We start from the raw sequence: 23,312 nt of genomic DNA on the forward strand, positions 1-23,312 counted from the left end.
CCTCCTAACCAGTAACAGATTGTAAGTAATTTGGTTCTTAGTTGCCTGTGTAATGTCTTCTCAAGGAAAAAAAGTCTGCTGAAAGCTGCAGGGTTTTGTTTCTCAGTTACACTTCAGGCTTCTGTTAATTGGTACAGTTACTTGCAGCATTTGCTTTTACCTGTAAAGGTTGAAAATGTTGCATTGGCAGGCGCTGCTGCCTCCTCCCAGTTGTCTTTGAGAGGACCAGCACCAAGGTGCCTACCTGGGGAATTCTTTGGCAGAGGTGACGTACTTTTAAAAACTTTCTTAAAATACAAGCTGGTTTTTTTTTTTTATAGGGCACACACACACAGATTTAAGCTATTCAGTTGTACCAGCATATTTAACCACAGTGCCACAGCGAGGCTTCGTCAGCTCTCCTGAGACTAACATTCCAAGGCAAGTGGGTGCACAAGAAGGACCCAAGGCATGTTTGCTGGTGCAGCCTAGCCCTTTGGAGTCTATAACTGGGCAATGCAAAGTTCCAGGGTGGTCCAAAGGGCCCCCCATCACTGTGAGACAAGAACTGGGTGTTTCTATTTGCAGATCCAGTATCTCTGACACAACTGATGTCTGATCTCCTCACTAGCCAGATGAGCTAAAATAAAACAGAGACACTTAACCAGTGAAACAGTGTTTAATATAGTTAAATTACTTAAATAGATTTCAATTTCCATGGGAAATCATAACTGTATCCATTTTTGCAAGATCCAGAGTAAAGAGTGTGTGAATACCCCTTGAAATGATCATGACACACTGTCAACAATCACAGCTAGAGATACTGGGGACTTGAAATTTCATTGACAACACAACTTCATAAGATGAATCAAAAGTTAAGAAGACTGCAGACTTTTGGAAAGCAGAAAGCAAACCTAAAACCGAGTGTATGGCATGAAGGTAATGAAACTCAGTGAGGGGCCAAGAGGGATGGAAGGTGGAGGAGGGGGAGAAAGGCATAACAGCATGATGCAACTTAAGTATTTTGCAAACCAGGAAAGATGTAAAGGAGCAAAAGTATAGTACAAGGGCAGACTTGGCAGTTTTACAGAAGTCAATATACTATACTTTTCAGAGATGTTTCCTAGTGGAAGGGAGAAGGAAAGGGGAGATGCCATTTAAGCTCATGTTTAAATGGCTTAATGCTTGGGTCATGCTCGACAATATAGCAAATTAATTAGGACAGGCCCATGGATTTTCACTTAATCTCATTGTCAAGTAGGAAAAAATAAACCACCACCACCATAGTGCAATCATTAAGCTGTTAGTACTATAATAATGCTGCCCTGAGAAGAGTGAAAAAGAACTTTATTAAATGTCAAAAGATTGGAGTAATTTTTAGTGCTAGCCAAATTCAATATCAAAACTTTACCCTCATAGAATATAAAAAATATAGCTTTTTTAAATTTTCTTTTTTTAATAAAATATCAAGGGATTTTTCTTTAATAGTTAGAAAAGGTACATAAATGATAACAGTGAACTATTCATAAACCCCCCCACTAGTGATAAAGATGCCCAGCACAGTATCAATGGCACTGTATTTTAAGGTCGACCACCTCATATACACCCTTGCCATCATAATCTTTTTTGAAGATCACCTAATTACTGAAAATGGAAAATCTGTGACAGTTTAAAGAAGTGCTTACTACAAGAAAGTCAACTCGATGCTGCAGCACATAGTTCCTTGTAGTGTTCAAATGGCAGTTACAATATCAGACAACTTGCAGATCAGCAGGATTCTGTTAAGACCATCTATGAAAAACCATTTTTTTAAAATAAAAGTTCAAATGAGCTTTTTTTTTTTTTTTTTCTCATAAGAGCTCCTGTTAAGAGTTAGAAGATTTGGTTAGAGCTCTTTTTTTGACATGTTTGATACCGTCTCAGTAGCTAAAACTCAAAGGTCCTGGTTCCACTGGGAAGCCGCCACCCTCCGCTTGAATGCTGCATGGAACAACTGTGTGACTACCGCGGGTTTTTTCCTCTTCTTTGGGGTTGTAGATTTTTCTGGATTTTCATTTTAGAATGCATCTGATTCAGCCTGGAAACTCACCTGTTTGTTGTTGGTTGATTGTATAGTGATAATCTGAAAACTGCCAAGTCTGTGTTCAGAGTATTATGCAGAAAAAAATTACACAAAAGTCTACAGGTTATATACACCTCCCCCCACACCTTGGTGTGGACAGCCTGCCTTCTAATTTATATATAATTTACAAAATATAGAATTTGGTATATCTGTTAGATCTCCATGTTTTCAATATTACAAAATAAAAAATACAAAAAAACCCACAACAAATTTCAGGGGAGCTCCCCCCCACAAAATGTCTTTTGTTTACATCTAGTCTTTCCCATGTAAACTGATAGATACCAAAGAAGAGCAAAGACGACTTTTTAATAAATATGGTTGTAGAGCCATCTTCCTTTATCTTGATCTTCCCCTCGTCAGGTGTGCCAGCCCCACGCAGAAGAGCAGTCATTTAGCCATGTAGAAGAAGGGAAAATAGGGGGCCAAGGCTATAATGTCTTTTCACACTAAAACATTACCAATGCCCTTCTGAAAGGCCTTTTTGTGTGCTGCAACAGTGGGTGTCAGTTTTGAAAGCCCATTCAAAACAGCTAATAAAAGCACAGTGGTACACTTCAAATAGCTGGCAGTATGGGATGGAAACATTATGGGAGTGCAAATCCATTCCAAAGTAATGCTTTGTAGTGAATCATACATTCCTTCAACCAAGTAAATGTTGTGTTGCATCGATAAATACTTAAATAGCTTCTTACATCATCCTGTGGTAGCAGCCTTTTTAAAAAATTCCGAATTCATGTCTTATCTGTGAACTCTGTAGTACACATCTTTGGTCGACTTAGCACTCAGCCAGGAGCAACTCCAAGGTGGTTTCCTTCACTTGCCTTTCGTGATGGGAGGCCAAAGAGGTTGCTGATACCAGCTCTAGAGTCACGGTGTGAAGTCTCAACTGCGCCACGTCTTCAGCTGCACTGCCACAAAAATGATTCTTCTCCAATTTACAATCCTGTGTAATGCAAAATCTGTCTTTGCGTGACGCTGCAGTTGGTGCTAACTAATGGGAGGCCCTTCATTTAGAAAGTAGGTGGTCATTTCTCCTTTGCCTTTGACCTTTATGACCCCTCGGTATTCCAGCTGATAGTTGTTGGCTGCTAAAACCTGGTACATGTCCGTGGTTACCTGCAGAATAAACAAAAGTAAACAGATATTTGCCATATCTTCCATACAGTCTTTTCATTTGCTTTTGGAGTAATCCATGGACAAAATTAAAGAAGGATCAACTATTTTGTTCCTAAATCAATCGATGTTTGCATAGCAATCCCTAACTAAAAGGTTGGCACAAGTTGCTGAAGAAACACAACCTTTAGAACCTGAGAAACAGTAGAAGTCTCATATAGTACACAGCGGGGGGGGACTACATTTTTCAAGGAAGTCACAGAATAAAATTAAGCAAATGAGTCACATTTTTAAAAAGACAGCAGTCACTTCAGTCTACTCAGATGCATTCATTATATGACTGGTGTGGTAATAGGAAAACAAGTTTAACTTATTAAAAAATCCTAAAAAATGTGCTAGAAGTTACACAGTGGGTGTACAGCTTAGAAGGAGTCAGGGTATTGTTTTTATGAAGAAGTTAGTGGGCAATGAGGCAGACATTGAATGGAATACTCTAGCCAGCATCCAAATTCTCTTTGCAGATGCCAGTCAATAACAATCCCTTGTTCTGCAGAATAACAGAAGCTTAAACACCAGATTTCCTGAGATGATATTTATTTAATCATTACAATGTGTTTTCTCACCCTTTTCCAGGTGGCTTTAAGTATTTCCATTTCTGGCTTCCTATTGTTGCAACATTGCTGTGCTGATTTGCTTAAGTAGAATGAAAATTGTCCACAGACCACCTCGTAGGGAAGCTTAAAGAGTGTTGCATAAATACCAATCCAGTTAACTGACAGTCACAGAAACAGCATGGCTGCCCCTCCTGGGTTTTACATCAGTTAGTTACTCTATTTTTACAACCCTTCAATACTTTCCCGAGGAATGACTGTTACTGTGGACATTGGCTCAGCAAAAGCAGGACAGGGGAACTGAATCACTGGAAAGGTCACGTCTGGAGGCCAAGGAGATGTGTGATTACCAGACAGTTTCCATTAACCCCTTAAACCATCCTCTTTAGTTATATATCCCCATCCTGCTGATGCCTGGCCTCACACCACATATGGCACTGTGAGCAGCAAAGTGAATTACAGAAATACATATCTGACTCAAGCCCTTGGAAAATAAATCCTCCTACTGTCACAGGCAGCCAAACAGCACATGGGAGCAAGGATCAGAGCAGGACTGTGCTCACAGTGCCAATGAGGCACATGGGGAAGGATGCTCAGCTCAACACTTCCACCCAGAACTAAACTGCAAGTTTTTGACTAAAGGTTGCACTATTGCTCACGATTAAAAGACAAAACTTGCTGGTTCCACCAGCATTCCTTCGGTGGCTTTTCTTTCAGTTATGTTTAAGTAAATGTATGGCATAAAGGAATAAAATGAAACTGAAATTCGAATTCTAATTAAGTTTCAAAACACATAAGTGACACTGGGCTGACTGTGTAAGTTTTCCAGTGGATGCCTTACCTGAATCCTGTCAGGCACACCTGTACTGTCCATTCGGCTGGCTACATTCACTGTGTTGCCCCATATGTCATACTGGGGTTTGCGGGCTCCTATCACCCCAGCTACAACAGGACCAATATTGAGGCCTGGAAGGAGAGGAGAAATCCACTCAGATCCACATGAAGCATGAGGCAAGTTATTATTCAGACAATAAAAAGCATCCTGAGGTTCATCGGTTCTAGCTGTGCTTTAACCCTGATGTAAAGCTACAGCCAAACTGTGGGGAAAGAAACGTTTTAAAAAAAAGTTGGCTTCTTTGATTCATTATGCCTACCTGACTGGCAGCTCAGGCTGGATCTGCTCAACCCAGAGCTACTTTCCGGTACCAAATAACAGGATAAGGTTTATTTTCCATCTGGCTAACAAGCAAACAGCTCACCTGGAAATCAGCACACACCTGCTGCAATGCTGAGCGCTTGCAAGGCAGCATCCCGGATGCCTTCCAGAACAAACTACACATTTGACAACCTCGCGTTTTTTCTCCTTTTTTGTTGCTTTTTATTCCCTGACTTGAAAGATAGTTTAATATCCAAGAATGGCAGAGCTGGAACCATGGGGGGAGGTGGGCAGGATCACAGGCAAAAATGAGCTCAAACACCATGTGAGACTGTGCTGCGGTAAGAGCTACTCTGCACCAAGGCCAGCTTCCTAACTGCTCCTAATTCTCCTGAGAGCTTCAGGAGAAATGGTGCTATACCATAAAAAACCTGCTGTGATGTTGCACAGAGGTCACCAGGCACAAGACAATTCACATCACTGTACAGCTAAGGTAAGATCTATGGTTTTAACTCTCCATAAAACCCCCAGCTCAGAATGACTTACTACGTACAAGGAATCCTGTGAGCACAGGGACATTACCTATCTTCATCTGGAAGTTGTTGAATGAATGTTCATTAATGTATTTCATTTGGTCCATTAACCTCATGGCAAAGTCAGCCAGAGCTTTGATATGTGTCTTCCCTTCCTTGTCGTAAGTGGAGTCGTTGAGGCCTGACGCTGCCATGTAGGTACTGCCAATGGTCTTGATCTTCTCCAGCTGCCGAAATTGGTCCTCACTTATTATCTGTTTCACAAGAGCAAAAGAAGCAAATAAACCTGGACAAGCATAGAGATGCTGGTAATGTCCTTGCCACATGCCTTGCCTTGGTACAAGAAGTAAAAAGTACTGGACAGAGCCTCCACTACTGAAGGAATAGGAAGAAATAGGGATTAGATATTCAGAGGTGCAACACAGGAATAGAGGGGATTTTAATGTAGAAAAAAAATAAAACTAAAGACTTCTAGAGCAAGGAGATGGCAAGCATGGCACAAGGATTTGAAACACCACCTTCCTTCAGAAGCTCAGCAAAGCCCAACTAAAGTCATTGATTCAGTTCACTCTGTCCACCCAGATTTTCCATGACTTACTTCATCAAAATCAGCAATGATCTCATTGAGCAGCCTCAGACACTCCACCCCTTCGTTGTTGGCTTCCAGCTCCACATAAAACTCGGAGAAGTTGCTTATGGAGGCGAACATGACAGCCACACACTCACAGGACTGGTAGTACAGTTCATCATTTCGCCGCTCCTGAGCCAAGAAATGGGCTGCCACATCCTTCGGCAAAATGTTGTGGAGGAGGCGTCTGTTATAGGCCTGCAGCTCCTCCATTTCTTCTTTCTCTTCAGTGGCCTAGTTTAGGAGGGAGAGACAGTGCTTATTCCTTTGGTAACTGCTCTGGGGAGGGGAAAAAAGCTGAAGTTGAACTTGCAGGGAGGACACAAACAGAGGAAGAGGGGAAGCTGCACACGAGGGCAGAACCAGCGAGATGCAGAAACTTGTGTTTTGTGGTGGAAGATGGTCCATCTCTTCATGTGCACACAAGTATGTAAAAGCAGGCACAGAATAATGCCAGAATCCAGTATTGTTGTATTTCTGGTCCCTGAACTGGGTGATCACTCAGCTCACCCCTTCCATTGCTTTACAATTTATAAATGAGGATAACAATGTTTATCTGCTTCCCAAGGAGCTTTAATTAATTGTTGCTTCCTCAATGCCTTGTACTCAAACCACAAAGACCTATAATTAGAATGATGCTCTGCCACCCAGAAGGTAAAAAATCCATACAAAACCTGCAGTCCTGTGGCTCTCCAGCCCCAGCATCACTCGTGGGCACAAGAACTGAAAACATTAACAGTGAACCCAGGGACAGGAGCACAGTGTGGCATTATCCACAGTGTGTTGGTTATCCAGTGCTGCTGCCTGGGGTATAATGAAGGCTGGACATCGAGCCAGTTCCCACTGCTTAACAGGAAAGTGAATGAAAATGCAAATGTGAATCTTTTACACCCCTGAACACAGCAAACTAAAGCTCACTGAACTCTGTGAAGCAATTCAGCAGTGAATATGAGCTTCCCATATTTACAAATTGTGTTATATTACAGGTTCCTGCAGCAGTAACAGCTCAGTTGCCCAAATTCATTAATCTCAACCTTCAGATCTATAACCCTTTACTGTGGGGACCATCCAAAGTGCATTTACAAGGAAACAAAGGGTTGAAGTAAATAACCAGGATAGGAAGCACAGAGTATGCAAAGTACCAAACAAGAGCAGAGCATTATTAGCATGCCCAGTTATAAACCAGATCCAGATTAAATTCAAAGGCACTTTATAACACTCCTCAACTCAACAGTGAATAGCTCAGTAGTTCTCAGTAGTTCTATATGACTGTGTGATCCTCCAACACAGCCAACACCCACTAACCTGAAGCTTCCAGAGGAAATCAAGCCTTGCAGTGGATTCCACTTGCTGGGCATGCAAATACAGTGCCAGGACAAAGACGGTAATGATGACAGGGGTCACGATCTTCAGCGCCACTCGTGTCATCACTGGGGAGCTGCAGCCAAGGAAAGAGCAGAACTTCCCAGTTAGTGGAGGAACACAGCTGTGCCACGCTCTGCAGTTCCCACTTCAAGGCTAACCAGCCTCAAGAAAAGGCTTTTTTTCTTTCCCCTCCAAGCCCATGTTGGTAAAGGGACAAACAGTACCTGCAAAAGTTGGGGACTTTGGCTCATGGGTGCCGGTTTCTAAAGGAGAACTTGGAAATTGGAAATGTTATCCAACTTCTCAGAAAGGGTTATCATCAATACAAAAGCCACTTTTTGGAGAATGGCCATACACTCTCAGTGTGGCAACACCGAAATGCTGACAGCTCCTCACTGTGTCTCCTGCACTGGCTTCCCCAGCCTCCCAGCTCTGGAAGTCTGGAACTGTTCTACACTTGCAGCTTCTGTAATTAGTCACTTCTTAACGGCCTTTGTTTTGTGTTTTATAAGCTGAAATGGGCACTAAGGCACATTACTATCCCTTCTGACAAGCAGGCCAATAGAAACTGTCAAGTATGAATTACAGAGTTATACAGTGTGAAAATATTATTTTGATAAAATCTTTGACTTGTATTACAAATAAATGCTATAAGATGTTCTATAGAGAAAGCTGACAAAAGTCCCACAGGAAAGAGGATGCTCTGAGAGTAGCTATACACACAAAAGAGTAATACTCAGCCCACTTAGGTAATTTGCACTGTGATGCACCAGCTCACAGCAATGCATAGTGAAATACCAGACACTGCTGGGGTGAGTTAACATGGTGATATTGCACCTTGTGAACAGAAAATACCTACCAACAAAAACTCATAAAAATATTTCATGCCAAAGTGACTCACCATGATGATGTATTATTTGCAGAGACGCTGAAAAAAAGCACAAACACAAGGTTAGGAGAGGGACTCCCTGCAGTGCTCGCCCTTCTGCACATCATTGCACAGCACCTCTGCAGTGTGGCACCTCTAACACTGTGTGGGGCTACAGCCCTTTTAAAGCACAGAACTACTAAAAGATGGGAGGGGGAGGAGAAAAACAGGCTTCTGAGTGAGCTACATTCAAAAATCCAGAGTGATGGTGCGACATGGTTAATGTGATTAAAATACCTAAGAAGCATTAACAGTGAAAGAATCATTTGGGATTTTAATATCAGTGTGGGATGCTTGGCAAATGCCTGTGCATCCATCACTACTTCATTAGGTCAGACTGGAAAATTTGACCTAAGGAAGAAAGCTTTGCGCTAATATCTTGTGAGGCATAGCTCCTCTCTTCTCCATTTCTTGTGGCAGGGAGATGTGTTTCATTCCTTTAACTCTAGTCCTCCCTTCTGCAAGTTCCTCACCATCAGTGTTGTGCCCAGCTCTGGGTACCACACAAGTGTACATTCCTATTACCATTCACTACACTGCAAAGAACTTGCGTGAAGCAGAGCTTCTGGGGAAGATGGAGGGTGTGCTTTTTGACAATGAAAGGATGGAATGGAGCTTTCTGGTAGGTAGCAGCTGTCTGAGTTCCTGATTGATTGCTTAATGCTGCTGTGTTTCTTCTCAAGTGTGGGTGGAGTATTAGGTGGCTGAGAACCACGTACAAGCAACTTTTAAAACACCATTTAAATGCAAAGAAGGAGATCAGTGGTAAAATTACTGTACTGTCATTGATCCAGTTGAAACTTTGCAGGCTACTAACATGATACATGTTTAGCTTGAGAATCTCACAGCTCTCTAGAGAGCTTCAGGCCACAGTTTTCTGGGGTTGGTGGGAACCTCACTGCAGAATCAGAGATAGAAATCATCAAAATCAAAATAGCCAAGGGGGCCTAATTGGACATAACATCAAAAAATAAAAGCATAGTGACTCTCTAACCCTGTTTGTTCCAAGACATTTTCTGCAGTTCTGAGCATGTAATTTCTTCTGACATGGATTATGCACACCACTGTTGTCTTGCACACAACCTATTCCATGGCCTCTTGGCCAGATCCAGCACTGAACATGTGTGCTTGGACACAGACCCAGTTTGAAATGCCTGGGGGCTCCTACATTAAAGGCTGGATCTAACTGGGGCTGGAGACACTTCCCATATGCAGCATGATTCCCCTGCTCCCCTAAATCACTACCTGGACAAGGATGACTCACTGCTCCCTATTATCACTCTGTCTTATGACGGGAGCAGGGCAGATTAGACCCTTAGTACAGGGGCTGCCAGTTCAATGTGTGTGTTACTCTTGCTCTAAAATCTTCAGCAGAGATTATGAAATGCAGCAAACCCTGTATTTACAATGACATTTTGGATAATTGAAGATGCCCAGCGCAAGCAATACTGGTGTTACATTGGTAGGTTGTTCCCCCATGGAACAGATATTTCCAGTAGCAGATGGCTCTTTAATTACTGGAAGGTAACAGAGAAAAGCTTGCTAAACACACTCCTGCTCGAGTTAAGTGCACATTCTTAGCAGGAAAGGCAGTTCATTCTGGGAACAGCTCCCATAGGACAGGAGCATCTCACAGCCACAACAGCAAGGACAGACAGCTCTCTAAATCACAAAGCACAGCTTGAACAGAATTGATGGGCTTGATGAACAAATTACCGGGCAAAGCTCTTTGGGCTTCACTGTGCAGGAACTCAACTTAGAAGACCACTATGGTCCATCATATCTTTAAAACCAATGCATTAGTTTTATCTTCTGCATAGAGAAAAAGTAATATGATAATATCTCTGTGCATCCAGTTACACTTCATGTGTCACCACACTGGTGTGTCGCTGCAGTCAAGTCTAGCAAGTCCCAATGTGCTATAATCAGCCTTTTAGCTGGTTGCATGCTGGGTTGGTTTGTACACAGAAGTGTGAAGTGACATCTGCATCACTTCTAATTAGTCAGAGTACCATAATGGCTTCAGAGCAGACAGTAATTATGTAGCTACAATGGGTACCCAATTAAAGTAGTATGAGGTCATGGTGGCCTTTTTTTTTTTTCATATCAGCTGGACAATAAGGTTCATCTCTGAACTATGTGCTACATGCTGAGCTCCCATTTCCCACAACATGCAAATAGGTTACCAGACATTGGGACAATAAATAGCCATCCAAGGAGCTTTTTGGACAAAACAAAGTGTCCTGGTTTCCACTGGAATAGAGTTAAATTTCTTCCTAGCTGGTGTAATGCTGTGCTTTGGATTCAGTATGAGAATAATGTCGATAACACACTGATGTCTTAAGTGTCACTAAGTAGTGTTGATACTAAGTTGATATTAAGGACTTTTCAGCTTCTCAAGCCCCACCAGGCTGGAGGGGCACACGATATTTGGAGGGGACAGAGCTGGGACAGCTGACCCTGACTGGCCAAAGGGATATCCCATACCTACCATACAGCATCATGCTCAGCATGTGAACTGGTGGGAAATCTGGCCAGGAGCTGCTGCTTAGGAACTGGCTGGGTATCGGTCAGCAAGTGGTGAGAAGCTGCATTGTGCATCACTTGTTTTGTCTATTCTAACTATTTTATTATTATCATCATTATTACCACTATTATTATTTTCTTTCTTTTCTGTCTCATTAAAGTGTCTTTATCTCAACCCACAAGTTTTCTCACTTTTACCCTTCTGATTCTCTCCCCCATCCCACTGCAGGGCAGTGAGTGAGTGGCTGTGTGGGACTGAGTTGCAGCTGGGGTTAAACCATGACACAAATACCATTTAGTGAGAGATAATACAGCATCACAGAAAGCTATTTCTGGGAAAACATGCTAACCTTCTCCACTTTATTACTGACATTTTGATTGTGAAGTGATGTAAATTATACTTCCAAGTGCTGTAATTTCGCTTAGTGCTTGAATTACAAGAATGAAATTATATTTTGAGATATAAAATGCTTTTTTTTCCTACTAATTGTGTTAGAAAATGCTAAATAGCTTCTGCTGATGGAACACATAATATCTGAATAAAAAGGAAGGAAACCTCATTCTCCCTATACCTCCCCACAGAAAGCTCCATGGGGTTTCCTGCCTAATTTCTTTCACTAATGGCAGCAAAAGCTATACATCCATTAATTGGGCATACAGGAATCACAGAATCATGGAACATTCCTGTGAAGGACAGAAGTAACCAGGTGCATCTGGCTTGAACGGGTTAATGACCATCAGGAAATTTGAGCAACTACACAAACCATTTCATAACACCCAAGATAGCAGTGGGAAGGGCCATAGGAATCTTCTCAACCACCCTCCCGTCCAAGGCAGGAGCAACAATAGCAATCATCCTTGACGAACAGTTCACCTAAATTGGCATAATTTGATTGACTCACATTCAAGTACAATTGTTGCCTACAAGGGGAAACCATCAAAACAAGGACTTAACACAACAACACAACTCCCAGCAAGAAACAAAACTTGTGGAGCAGGGCGGGTTTGTGGATGTGCCAAACTTCCCTCCCTGGTGTGACCTTCAGGAGAGGGGTAACCACGTCAGTGGAAGGAGGCTGCCACCATGATTAATGTGTGACCTGCTGATCACAAACTACCTTTCGTAAGTAAAAGGGCAACTGTCTACTCCCTCTTAGCCCCAGGCCCTTCTGCTGGGAACTGTGCTGAGCCCAGCTGTGATACTGGTTTTTCAAATGCAGATATGTGTCCAGCAGCAACTGGCAGGAGATCACTGGCCAAACATCAAACACCACCATTCCACCACCCCAAGCTGGGTTTGATATATCGTGGTGGTTTATTATCATATCCCTGAGCCAATTTAAGTTTGTTGGAGGACTTTTTTTTCTTTTTTGGGAAATGACATTTCTATATTAGGACTGTAATATCAGAAGAAGTTAGAATGACTAACTACAGCTCCCAATTTCTGGAAAAAAAGAAATACAGATCCACTCTGATTCCAGTTACATTCTGTTATTATTAGATAGTTCATTAGTCAAGTCCCACATTAAAAAGATCTTAAAGGGACCAGTACTCTCCAGCTCTTCAGAGGTGGAGAGTAGCACTGGCAAAGCCTTTAGCTTACAGCCATGCCCTCTCCGGTACCATGCCCTTCCCTTGCTTGCACCACAGCCTTGGCACTCCCATCCACTTAATGCCACACTGAAACCACTGGGTGAAAGAAATGAAGATTTCAGAAGTGAAAGGCACTTACTAGGTGTTAGCTGTAACCAGGAGATCTGCATTGTCAAAAAGGTTGACCCCTGGCACTTCCACAATGAGAACATATATAAATTCAATGATTAACATAAGGATCAATTTTCCAATACAGCTGATCTGAAGGAACACAGAGCAGGCCAGGAGACTCAATAAGACACTGTAGGTAAAGTACTGTATAAAGACAAAAAGGGGAAAAAAAAACAGAAGAGAGATGAGTGTCAGCTGGATAAATCAAAACTAAAAACAAAGGAAACTAAACAGAGGGATAGAAAGGGATTGGGAGTTATGTAGTTGAGCTGACGAAACATGTAAACTTGGGGCTGTCTGTAGGATTCTCCCATGTTACAGAAGTTAAAACTGAATGGATGGAGAGGAAAACTGTGGCATTCTTCTTCAGATGTTATGTGCTTTACACTGAAGAGCACAGGGTTTGCAGCTGTACACCCAAGGTTGTGACGCAGGTTTGCCCTGGACACAGGTACTGAATTAGCAGAAAGAATCACCCAGTTATGCTGGAATAATTTGTACTTTAAGGCCAAATTCTGAACTCGAATTTGTGTATCTTTGACTGTATCTTTGATTTGTGTATCTTTGTACAACACCCAGGACCAAGGGTTATTAGCAACTGACACACCAGGACAGATACCCACTTGAGGCCAATGGGAAAGTACTGTCACTGCTGACGTGACACACTGACTCCATTGGCAGGAAACAGGCTGGACAAACACACTGATGCCCATCATCATGATCATTTTTCCTGCCAGCAGTTTCAGATATGCATGTGTGTAATACTGGAGAACCTCTGCCACACCTGGTGAGGCAGCAGCTTCTGTCAACCAGAGAGCTGAGTGTTTACCATGCCAGTGCTCTCAAATGTGCTTGCAGACTGAGGGTGCTCATCACTTTCCTGCTAACAAATCTGTGAAGATTTAAGCTTCCACTCTGTCTGGACAGGTCTATTTCTGGCAAAACCCCCCTGTATCATATGCCTTAGGCAATCCATCCTTTCAGTTAAAAGCAAGCCCTAGCTGAAGTAGAAATATGCTTATGTTCTGAGCTCATTTATTAATAGTCATTGCTGATATATTAAATTAGAGAAAATAACTTGTACAGCTTGTACTCGACTCTTCAGTTTCTAGAGAACGAGTGGATGTTCCCTGTGACTGAGGGGTAGGATCCCACCATCTCCTAAACGCACACTGGGACCAACAGGCACCACCTGTACCAGATCCAACATGTGCCCTGCAGAGCACAGGGGAGAGACTCCTCACTTCCTACCCCACTGACTTGCAGAACCTGGCTCGAGGCTGCCATAGCAACCCCAGCATGCAAAAGGATTGTTCCTCATGGCTTAAAATCCCTCTCTATCCTGAACCAACACTCTTTACAAGTTCAGGATGGGCACAGACTGTTTCTAGTTCTCTGCTGTGCCAGGTTTTGCACCTGGCTCTTTCTGCAGATGCACTAAAGCCTTTGCAAATTTTAAAGTCACAGTAATGGTGGTCTCAGAAGCCCCACTGAATCAAAGATGGATCACATTCCTGTGAGGTTAAATGGAAATACATTCAGTGGGACACTTGGACATCTGGATGATAACAGATCTGCCATAAATCTGTCAGGTCCCCATAAACCCAATGACCTTGACATAAATTCTGTCCCCATGCTAGACAGATTTTTTCCTTTTCAATTTCCAGTAGACAACACATGTAGCAGTCATGACCTAAAAACTCAGAGAAAGATCTTGACTAGCTATGCAAAAAGAATTTTTTTTTGGTAAAGTATTCTACTAGTGTGTAAAATATATTGGGGTTGGGTTGTTTGTTTGTTTGGTGGTTTTTTTTTTCTTTCTTCCCATTAGAAGCATTTTTTTTTTTAACAAGATGTTCTGAAGAAGTAGGAATTGCATTTGCAAATTGAAGCAGACCACTATCTGGGCTGCCAACCTGTCTAAGGCCAGTACCTACTATATCTTTTGAAAGAATGTATAAGAAAAGTTTTTCATCAGAACATAAAACAATGGAGAGAACTGTCTATGACTAGACATTGATTTTCAGAGAACTGATTTTCAAGTAAAATGGAGCACCTGCAAACTCCTTTGAAAGGACTTGCATTCTTCATGCCATTAAGGACCTCATGGAGAAAGGCCATTTCTCTTGCTACAGGCAGGATCCAACACTTAGAAAAGCCTACTGATTATTCAGCCCTGAAGGAACTTAAACATCAATGTGGACTCATGATAATAATTTCAGACACTAAAGTTTGAGTGTAGTAGCCTGTGCCAGTTCTATAATGTCAGTCAGGAGCAACTTGCTTTCCTCAGAATCAGTGAGATTTGTCACACAGGTTTTACAGCCTTTTTCCAGACCACCCTCTGAAACCCATTTTTCCACAATACCTCTGGAAAGTTGCAGTTGGGCAAAGGACTGTCACAGAATCCCTGAAATGTGCCCAGGCTGTAGTTGGAAGTCAGGTTGCTGATAAGGCATATGTCCACCCGGTCAGGAGTGATGTTGTATTCAGCAGCCATGCAGCTGGCAAGATCCACAGTGCTGCACATGAACTGGAAAAAAAGACAGTATTAAGCTCTACAACACTGATAAGGAAAAGAAAACAAAATAGCTTGTATCAATTAAAAAACCCCTTGGAAATGGCTGTAGCAATGTGTAAAATACGCAACATGAAATCATCAGCTTATGTTTTACTGCACACGCAATGGCTATGTTTTTTCTCCCCCAAAATGTTAATTAACAAAATCCACGCTGTGCACTCCAGAAAGCTAGTTGCATGCTCAACTTTAGGTACAGCTTTATGTTCACAGGCAGAGGGGCTGTAGATATTACACACAGAAAAATATCCTGCTGTCTGTGATAGGGCCCTGCTCTGTTCCTCTCTTTCTGATGGGAATTTCTGAGCTGATAACTTTCCCCTGGCATGTCTTAAGCTTCTGCTGGGGGTCTTTCTACAGGGAAGACTTCAGCAGCAAGGTTTAAAGGTTTTGTTGTGCTGAGGAAGCAGCAGAGGCCTATTCTGATCTCCTCCATGTGCTGCTCCGTTTGTCCATTTTGCTGATGTTCACACTAAGCAGTTCATGAATGCAAAGAATCACACATTATGCAAAAAACCCAAGCTCTGATTTCTGCATGGTGCCCAGTAGCCCACACCAGCTCTTTGCAGGTGACAATGGGGGAATGCAGTGAGGGGGCCAATGCCACTAGTGCCTCCCATTCAAGTAGCTCAACAGAGCACAGAATTGTTCCTAAATCTCCACTGTGTATATAGGGATGCTGAGGCAAGAGCAATCAGTGGTCTGATTTTCAGGTGTTCAAGCCTCTCCATGCCAGTGCAAATCAGCACTGCCCCAGCTGGGGCCAGAGCTGAGAGGAGCAGAGGGCCACGTGAAGTCTTTGTAGCTGCCTCCAAGCTCAGAACTTAAACCCAGGCCCATTTTACCTGCTCTTTCCCTTTGTCTTAAAAAAGGAAATAGATGTATACAGAGTAGGAATATTCAAGTGGTTTCCTTAAAACACATTCAGACTTAAAGCCATTTGTAGAAGTGAGAAGCCAGCAGCTGCAGGGCCCCAGAGAACAGCCTGTCTTTCTCTGAGCCTGAAATCAGCACAGCCAGACCACCTCGGTCCCAAAAGTGCAACTCAAAGCAAAGTCATCACCGTCCCCATTAGGTGATCCCTGCACTTGGAGCAGGATGCAGCACTATGCAGAGACTGGCAGGATCACATAAAACTCAGTGGTTTTAAGGGTCACGATGCTGCAGAGCACCAATAAGAAAACCATGCAGAACTGAGGGAATCAAAAGGAATTAATGGACATACCATGTTGACAAAGGCAGATAGAAAAACCAGGATAATGGCAAAGACTCCAACTAAGGTACTATTGGTCCTGGACTGTACAATCTTCTTAGAAAGAGTCTGGAGAGGAACTGGGAAAAGCTGCATGTGGGAAAAAAAATACGATTAAATAAACACGTAAAACCATTATTTTACAGATTACAACCTTCATTTGAGCTGCCCACATACTTCAGTGTGGGTCTGTGTGGATGCTGCACAGAGGTGGAGGATGGTGATGGGGGATGTGGGACAAGGGCGAGCAGAGACGTGACTGCCTTGTGGCAGCAGGCCCAGCTGGCTGGCCAAATCTACTTAGGCCTTCTTAATGGAGTGATGGCTCCTGAGCCCAGATAGCATGGCTTGCAGGGCTGTGCTCATCCTGTCGTGAGAATCAAACCACAAGTCATCTGTAGCTGAAATAGCCAGGAGCTCGAGCTTGAAAATTACTGGAGCAAAAATTAAAAGAAGCAGAAATGAATATACACATGTCATATCCCTTTGATCACAAGGACATATCGTGGGACTTTCTGGTGCCATTTCGGACACAGACTGTTAAACAGCCCTGGCAAGCCTTGTGATCTGTCAGACCCTCGGCGAAAGGCACTGCAGAGATCAGCTGGCCTCGGCTGGTCTGTGGCACTGAGCACCACGCTCACATGCTCACATGGGGCTAAAAATAACCGTGGGTGAGGGTGATCACAGAGCTCCTCCAGCCAGACTGTCCCAGTGACTCACCACCAGCAGAGCTAGAAGCTTTCTGCTAATGGCTAATGAGTGCCGGCCGCCAGCGAGCTCCACTTTAGGTGCTGCATCGTATTCTGGGTAGAAACAGCCTGTGTGTTAAAGTGGAGACTAACCCAGCACCCTCTGCAGCAAGGATCACCCCTCAGCATGGTGTGATCACCTGTGCAGTGTGCTGGCTACAAGAGAGTCCAGGAGACAGAGAAACCAACCCTTTCTCTTCATGTGCCACGACTGTGCCAGTGCAAGCTCGGGGCTGGAGCAATGTGAGATGAACGCCGTGAAACCCTCATGCACTGACACGCTCCCGTGCGATATTGTCATCCCCGCGGTGCCCTGCCCCTCCACACCATCCTGCCAGGGCAGAGAGGATCTGCCCAGGACTGCCAAAGCTTTTTCCAGAAGCAACTCTCCTGTCCCTTACTCACCACATGAATAACCGAGCCACTAGAGGGTATTTTTAGAGACACAAAGAAACCAGCAGCGCAGTGCCACGGCACCGCAATTTAACTATGACTAATGTTTCTATTAAAAGTCTTGCTTTTCCCTTTTATCCTTCACTCTTACATCTTTGGAGATGCAACATTTTGTCAGTGCTGTGCTTCCCACACAGCAGCCCTACAATGTAATTACCAAGTGTTGGAGCAGCCAGAGCGCTGATTAGCTGGTGGCTTTTGCAGAAGGAGGGAGAGGTTGAGGCAAGAGTTTTGAAAGAGCTGATTTCACCTGCTAGCAGCACACATACAAAAATCCAGCTAACTCCAGGTGAGAGGAGAGGGCAAGGTTCTGTGGGGGACTGGAGGAAATGGGAAAGTGGGGTTGTGACTTATTTACACTGAATGAGGATTGACTGAAATTAGCTGAAAGCTTATGCAATCCTTCAGGCTCAGTGGCAACCACTGCAAAACAAAGGGAAATACCTCTCTTTCAGAAATAAACCTTGCTGATATAAAAGTCCTCTGTTGATAAGCCATGAACCAAAATATCTCTTTGCCCTACCACATCCAGCTGCTTCCACGTAGACATCAGCTAACAGATCCCTACCAGCACAGGTACATGGAAAATGCAGTGGGGCTTTCCTCTGCTCTAACCTTTAAAGGTTTTGGAAGGAGAAGGAGGATCTGTGGGGCATTTAGACAGTTTTCTCACTAGAATAGAGCAGAACAGGTTTTCCTGCTACCCCTTTGTTTAGGCCTCAAGGCCAAGCTCCACAAAGGTATTCAGGAAACTAACCTCCATCTGTAATCTCTGGGAAACCAGGCACCTAAATAAAACTTAGGAGTTCTTTGTTGTGGATCTTGGCTCAAGCCCCTGATGCCAACGATCCCGAAAAAGCCTGACTTTGAACCAAGCCTGAGATATCAAGCAAAGCCATCAGTGGAAGACACATTCTAATGAAAACACTTTTTCTTTGTATTAATATTGGTTCTCACAACTTTGCAAACAAGGAAGAATTTTAAGTCAGTAAACATGTACAGCTGGAGAAAGTCCTGAAGAAGAAACGAATGCCAAAATCCATAGGAGGTCAGGACTGCCATAGAGAGTGCAATAGCACAATCATGATGTGCATCTGAGGAACCTCTGCCTCGTGGACAACATTCATGGAGGCCCTGTAACATAAGTCACACTCTCCTCATCTTACAGAGACAGGTAGAGACCAGGAATACTTGCAGCTTGGATGGCTTCTATGATAGACAGAAGGGATCTGTCTCAGCTCTGACAATTGAGCTGCACTCTGGCAGTGCTCCCTCCATAAAAATATTCACAAGTTAGGGGTATAGCACAAAAGAGGAAAAAATAAAAGATGACTTTCCTTCCCATTTTCCAGAAAAAAGAAAATAAAATCCCTTCTCTCCTTGGAAAAGCAGCAGGAAATCAGGATATTGCAGTACATTAAAAATCCAAGCACCATTGCTGGTTAGCCTGTTGGTTTGTACTGTTCACCATCATCTAGTCCTCTTAGTGAGACTCAGTCTCACCTGAGTGAAGAACAGGATGACGGAAGGTCTGATGAAATGGCAACTCCAAGCCAGGATTTGCACTACTGAGAACAGGGGCTGAAAGAAAGAATGTGATCCATTTGGGCAGCTGAGATCCACGTTTGGGTAGCCACACAAGCGTGAGGTCACTCATTAGCCCTCTGAAAATCCCCATGTAAAATAAAGACAGTAGGAAAAAGAAAATAGGATTGTCCAGTCGATTCCAGTTCATTCTGACTGAAATGCCTAAATCCAGGTGAAGGTAGGGCACTGCTGTACAGGTGAAAGTCCAAATTTAAAAAGTGATCCAACAAGTACTAATGCCACAGTGAAAATAATCCACAACCACCAGTCATTTGCATGACAAAATTACTCTAAGTAAAACCTATACTATGCAATAACAGCTGATTTAGGACAGAAGAGTAATATTTCTCTTTTTTTTTCTTAACGTACATTGTGGACATGGAATACTGCTTAGATAATTGCTGTTTCGTTGTAAGATGAGGTCTTTAAGTTCTGATTTTTCAATTTGTAATAAAAGCCTTTGAGTCATTTTGAAGTACATTAAGATACTTCTGGAGTAAAAGACAACATCTCCAGGCAACTGGATGTTGCAAGTCCATTTATGTAACTTACTTCACAGTGATTTATTAGTCTATTAAAAAGTACGGTTTTCAGAGGGGTTTTTTTTCCCTGCTTGAGAAAAAACCCCAAATGCTTTATGAGCATCTAGACTAGATTTGAGAGCCAAAGAAAGAGGTAGGAAAGCTACACCTATGTAAAGTTACAGAAAAACTTATTTTCTCATAAAGAGTAATTTGAAATTTCTCTCATATGTGATCCCAGGGCCATGCAAGAAGTTGAACTCCACACAGCAGTGTAGATACCAGAAGCTGAAGGATTTTAAGAAGAAACATGAACTTGGTAAGTTAGTAGCACAACAGATGTCTGTCAGCAGAGTATTTGTGAAGGGACCCTGGTTCCCATGACCTTAGACTCTACTGGGAAGGGACACCATCTCACGGTGGCCAAGTCTTCATGGAGCATCAAAGGGAAGAACTGGAACTCTCTTGTTTATTACAGCTGAAGAAACTTGGAAAGCCAAGCTGGCTGTGCTGGCAGTTCCAGGATCAACTTCTAGTCCGTGGAGAGTTTTATAGTGGAAGATAATAATGACAGCGAAAGAAAATAAAACATGATCAAGCTGTTCAGAAAGAGCCTGCTGGCCACTGTCAAAGCCAGAGATGGAGAGGCCAAAACAGGGAAGGAAAAATCTCACATGAAAGCTGGAAAGAGGAAGAAAAAAGAGACACTTATCATGTAACAGCACAGCAAACAGACAAAAGTTATGCTTATGCTGATATCCTGGGGTGGACACCTGCTTTCTAACTTTGTGTGGAATGAACCATTGGTATGTAAAACATATTGGTATGTGAAACAAAGCAAACAATGCTGACATCCCCATGTCTTTAAATTTCATCTAAAATGATCTGTAGAAGTGCCTTCCTTCTGTATGTGTATAAAAGTGCTTCCTAGAGAAAGTGAAATACAGAAATAAAGGAACACCAGTTAACCAAGGGCTGGGTAAACTCATTGCTTAAAAAACTTAGACTTGAAACACCAAGATCTTCAATGACAGAAGTAGGCTGCAGCTGTTAGGAGCTGCTGCCATCAGACACATAGCTGAAATCAGACAAGCTGAAAGTACCTGCTCCCTAAACAAGCCCCCTCATAATCAGATGTTGTCAGCAAAGGCTAATCTGGAGCACTAAAAAGGGGTAATCAAAAAGGTACCGGGGCTAGAAGGCCCAATAATCTCAATATTTGCAATCTGTGCACAGAAGGCACTGGCCACCCTGGATGTTATACATGAGCACGTTGTGGGGCTGGGCCAAGGCGCTGAAAATGTCACTGTTGGAAATACAAGAGGCTTCAGAAAATCCTGAAATTCTGATGTTAGTCTGAATTTCCTCTGATGTCTTGTGTTTCCACAGCCTGTGCACTGAGGCAAAGCCAGCCTAAAAACAGTTGCAGGCATCACTACATGAATTTGGGAGATCAAGGCAAAGAAAGCAAGATTGAACATCTGCCTAGAGTCACATGTAAAGTCCTGTGTGCCTTTTAAATTAATCACTGATAATTTTAAACCAAGAAGCCCAAACCAAAACCAAAAGCTTTGAAAGATGACAGAAGAATCCTGTGCTGTTGTCAGTATGTGGAAGCAACCTAAGGCCATAAATGCCAGCGGGTGACACAGCTGTGAGCCTTGGAATGTATCTGGCTGCAAGTCATCCAGCTCAGATGCTTCAGAGTTCCGAGTCTGCCACAGCTCTTGCCCCAGCAGAGCTGGTGTGGCTCTGCTTGTCTGGCAGTGTGCTGGGATGTGCTGCCAGTGCCAGCGCAGCAGAAGGAGGCAGCACAGCTCTGCACTGAGTTTCCCAGTTCTTTGTGGCTGTGACCGAAAGCTTTTCACCTTGGTCGTTAATTAACTGCTAATCACATTAAACTGATGATACCAGTTTACAAACTAATGACAGTCAATAACATCCTCATCTGTAATGGACTCACCAAGTATAACCAGACATCTTTGGGTACCATTTCCCAGCCTGAGCCTTCCCATTAGCACTGTTCTTTCTGACACTAGTTCTCATTGCTGGTAAAAAAGCAGGAACAATGGGATGCTGCACTTACAAACTAGGCTCCATTTAAAATTGCCATAAGACCAAGAGAAACCCTGTGAGTGAATCGTTAAGTTCAAATAGAACCTCAAGCTTATTTTATTGGGAACAGTTTGCAGCAATTATTATGTATGAAGGCAAAGCTTAATTCTCCAAATCTAACTTTCAAAAGTCAAAAAGACATATAAGGTGCAAGTCTGTCAAGAGCACCCACATTCAACTGTTGAAAATGGCACAGGGAAGATAATTAAAGTGAGGCAAATCATCTGCCTGACATTATCCATTATCCTACTGTTCCTTCTGCAGAAAACATAATGCTACCAAACTATTTTATTCCAGGCTCTGGGGAACAAAGCTGAGCTTGGGCTAAGGAGCCCAAATCTGAGCATATTTCATGTTCAGACAGCGCTTGACTAGAAGGATCCCCAAAACTGCAAATACATCAACATTTTAATAGAAATATCTTTGAGTGCAAAAGATGAGCACACCATGGTTCCCACAGCGCTCACTGACAATTTACCACAGGCTGACAAGAAGAATTAATGTGTTTTTGGACTTCACACAATGTATTTCTTTGCTTATTAAAGCCAGTTACAAGAAAGAGCACACTGAATGTCGGAAGCTCTGTACACTCATGTGAGAAAGGCTGATAAACTTCTATATGTTTAAGGCTTTTAATTCCCTCCAGGACATTTTTCCTTGATGATATTCTGCTTCTGATTATCTGCCTACCCAAACATGCATATGTAGCAGGGGCCAGCACACAGGCAATTCTGCAGGAAGTTTACAGGGAGGAAACGAATGGTCAGTGTTTCGTTCCACACTGGAAAATATGTTCTTCTTATATCAATATGAGAGTGCCTGCAGGGGACTTAATAGACATGCAGATCCACAGAGTGATTACTTCTGCTGAGCTAAGGAGACGCCAACCCTAACATCTGTGTGCAGTTCATTCTGCTTTATCAAAGGCTTTTTCTGTAACCCTTATCACATAGTGTGGAAAGGAAGGCTAACAAAACATGCTCTGTTAGCTGAAGAAACAAATTGCTGATCCAGTTATTTTAGGCAGAGCACTCTACAAAGAAACCACAGTACTCACCTTTACACAGGAGTAAATGACCGAAACAAACACCACTGTGGTCAGGATCAGGAAACAGGTCAGGAAAAATCCCAGCATAAATGTAGAGCTGAAATCAAGAGAGACGGTTGGGTTTTTTTGTTTTGGTTTTTTTTTTTAAATGCACATAATATAAAATAACTACAGCTCTGCTCTCCAGAACACGACATTTTTACAAGCTATGACACACTGCACAGGCTTTCCAATTAGGACAGCAGTAGGAGACATGAGGTGCCTTGAATACCAACAGATAC

The 23,312-nt window shown here is 42.8% G+C and overlaps 1 protein-coding gene across 3 annotated transcripts in view; it reads right to left on the reverse strand.

The window, feature by feature from the left end:
• Positions 1 to 642: 642 nt before the first annotated feature.
• Positions 643 to 23,312, reverse strand: part of ADCY5 (adenylate cyclase 5) — a 206,482-nt gene continuing 183,812 nt past the window's right edge. For all 3 annotated transcript variants that reach the window (XM_032693459.1, XM_032693460.1, XM_032693462.1), the window contains 10 exons: positions 23,041 to 23,128; positions 16,529 to 16,645; positions 15,094 to 15,258; positions 12,694 to 12,869; positions 8,409 to 8,435; positions 7,448 to 7,580; positions 6,113 to 6,376; positions 5,564 to 5,768; positions 4,667 to 4,791; positions 643 to 3,217 (listed from right to left, as the gene is read on the reverse strand). In XM_032693459.1, coding sequence (XP_032549350.1) covers positions 3,089 to 3,217; positions 4,667 to 4,791; positions 5,564 to 5,768; positions 6,113 to 6,376; positions 7,448 to 7,580; positions 8,409 to 8,435; positions 12,694 to 12,869; positions 15,094 to 15,258; positions 16,529 to 16,645; positions 23,041 to 23,128 — 1,429 coding nt within the window. In that variant the 3' untranslated portion in view covers positions 643 to 3,088. The remainder of the gene's footprint in view (positions 3,218 to 4,666; positions 4,792 to 5,563; positions 5,769 to 6,112; positions 6,377 to 7,447; positions 7,581 to 8,408; positions 8,436 to 12,693; positions 12,870 to 15,093; positions 15,259 to 16,528; positions 16,646 to 23,040; positions 23,129 to 23,312) is intronic.

Source organism: Chiroxiphia lanceolata, chromosome 7, assembly GCF_009829145.1.
Source record: "Chiroxiphia lanceolata isolate bChiLan1 chromosome 7, bChiLan1.pri, whole genome shotgun sequence".
Lineage (NCBI taxonomy): Eukaryota > Metazoa > Chordata > Aves > Passeriformes > Pipridae > Chiroxiphia > Chiroxiphia lanceolata.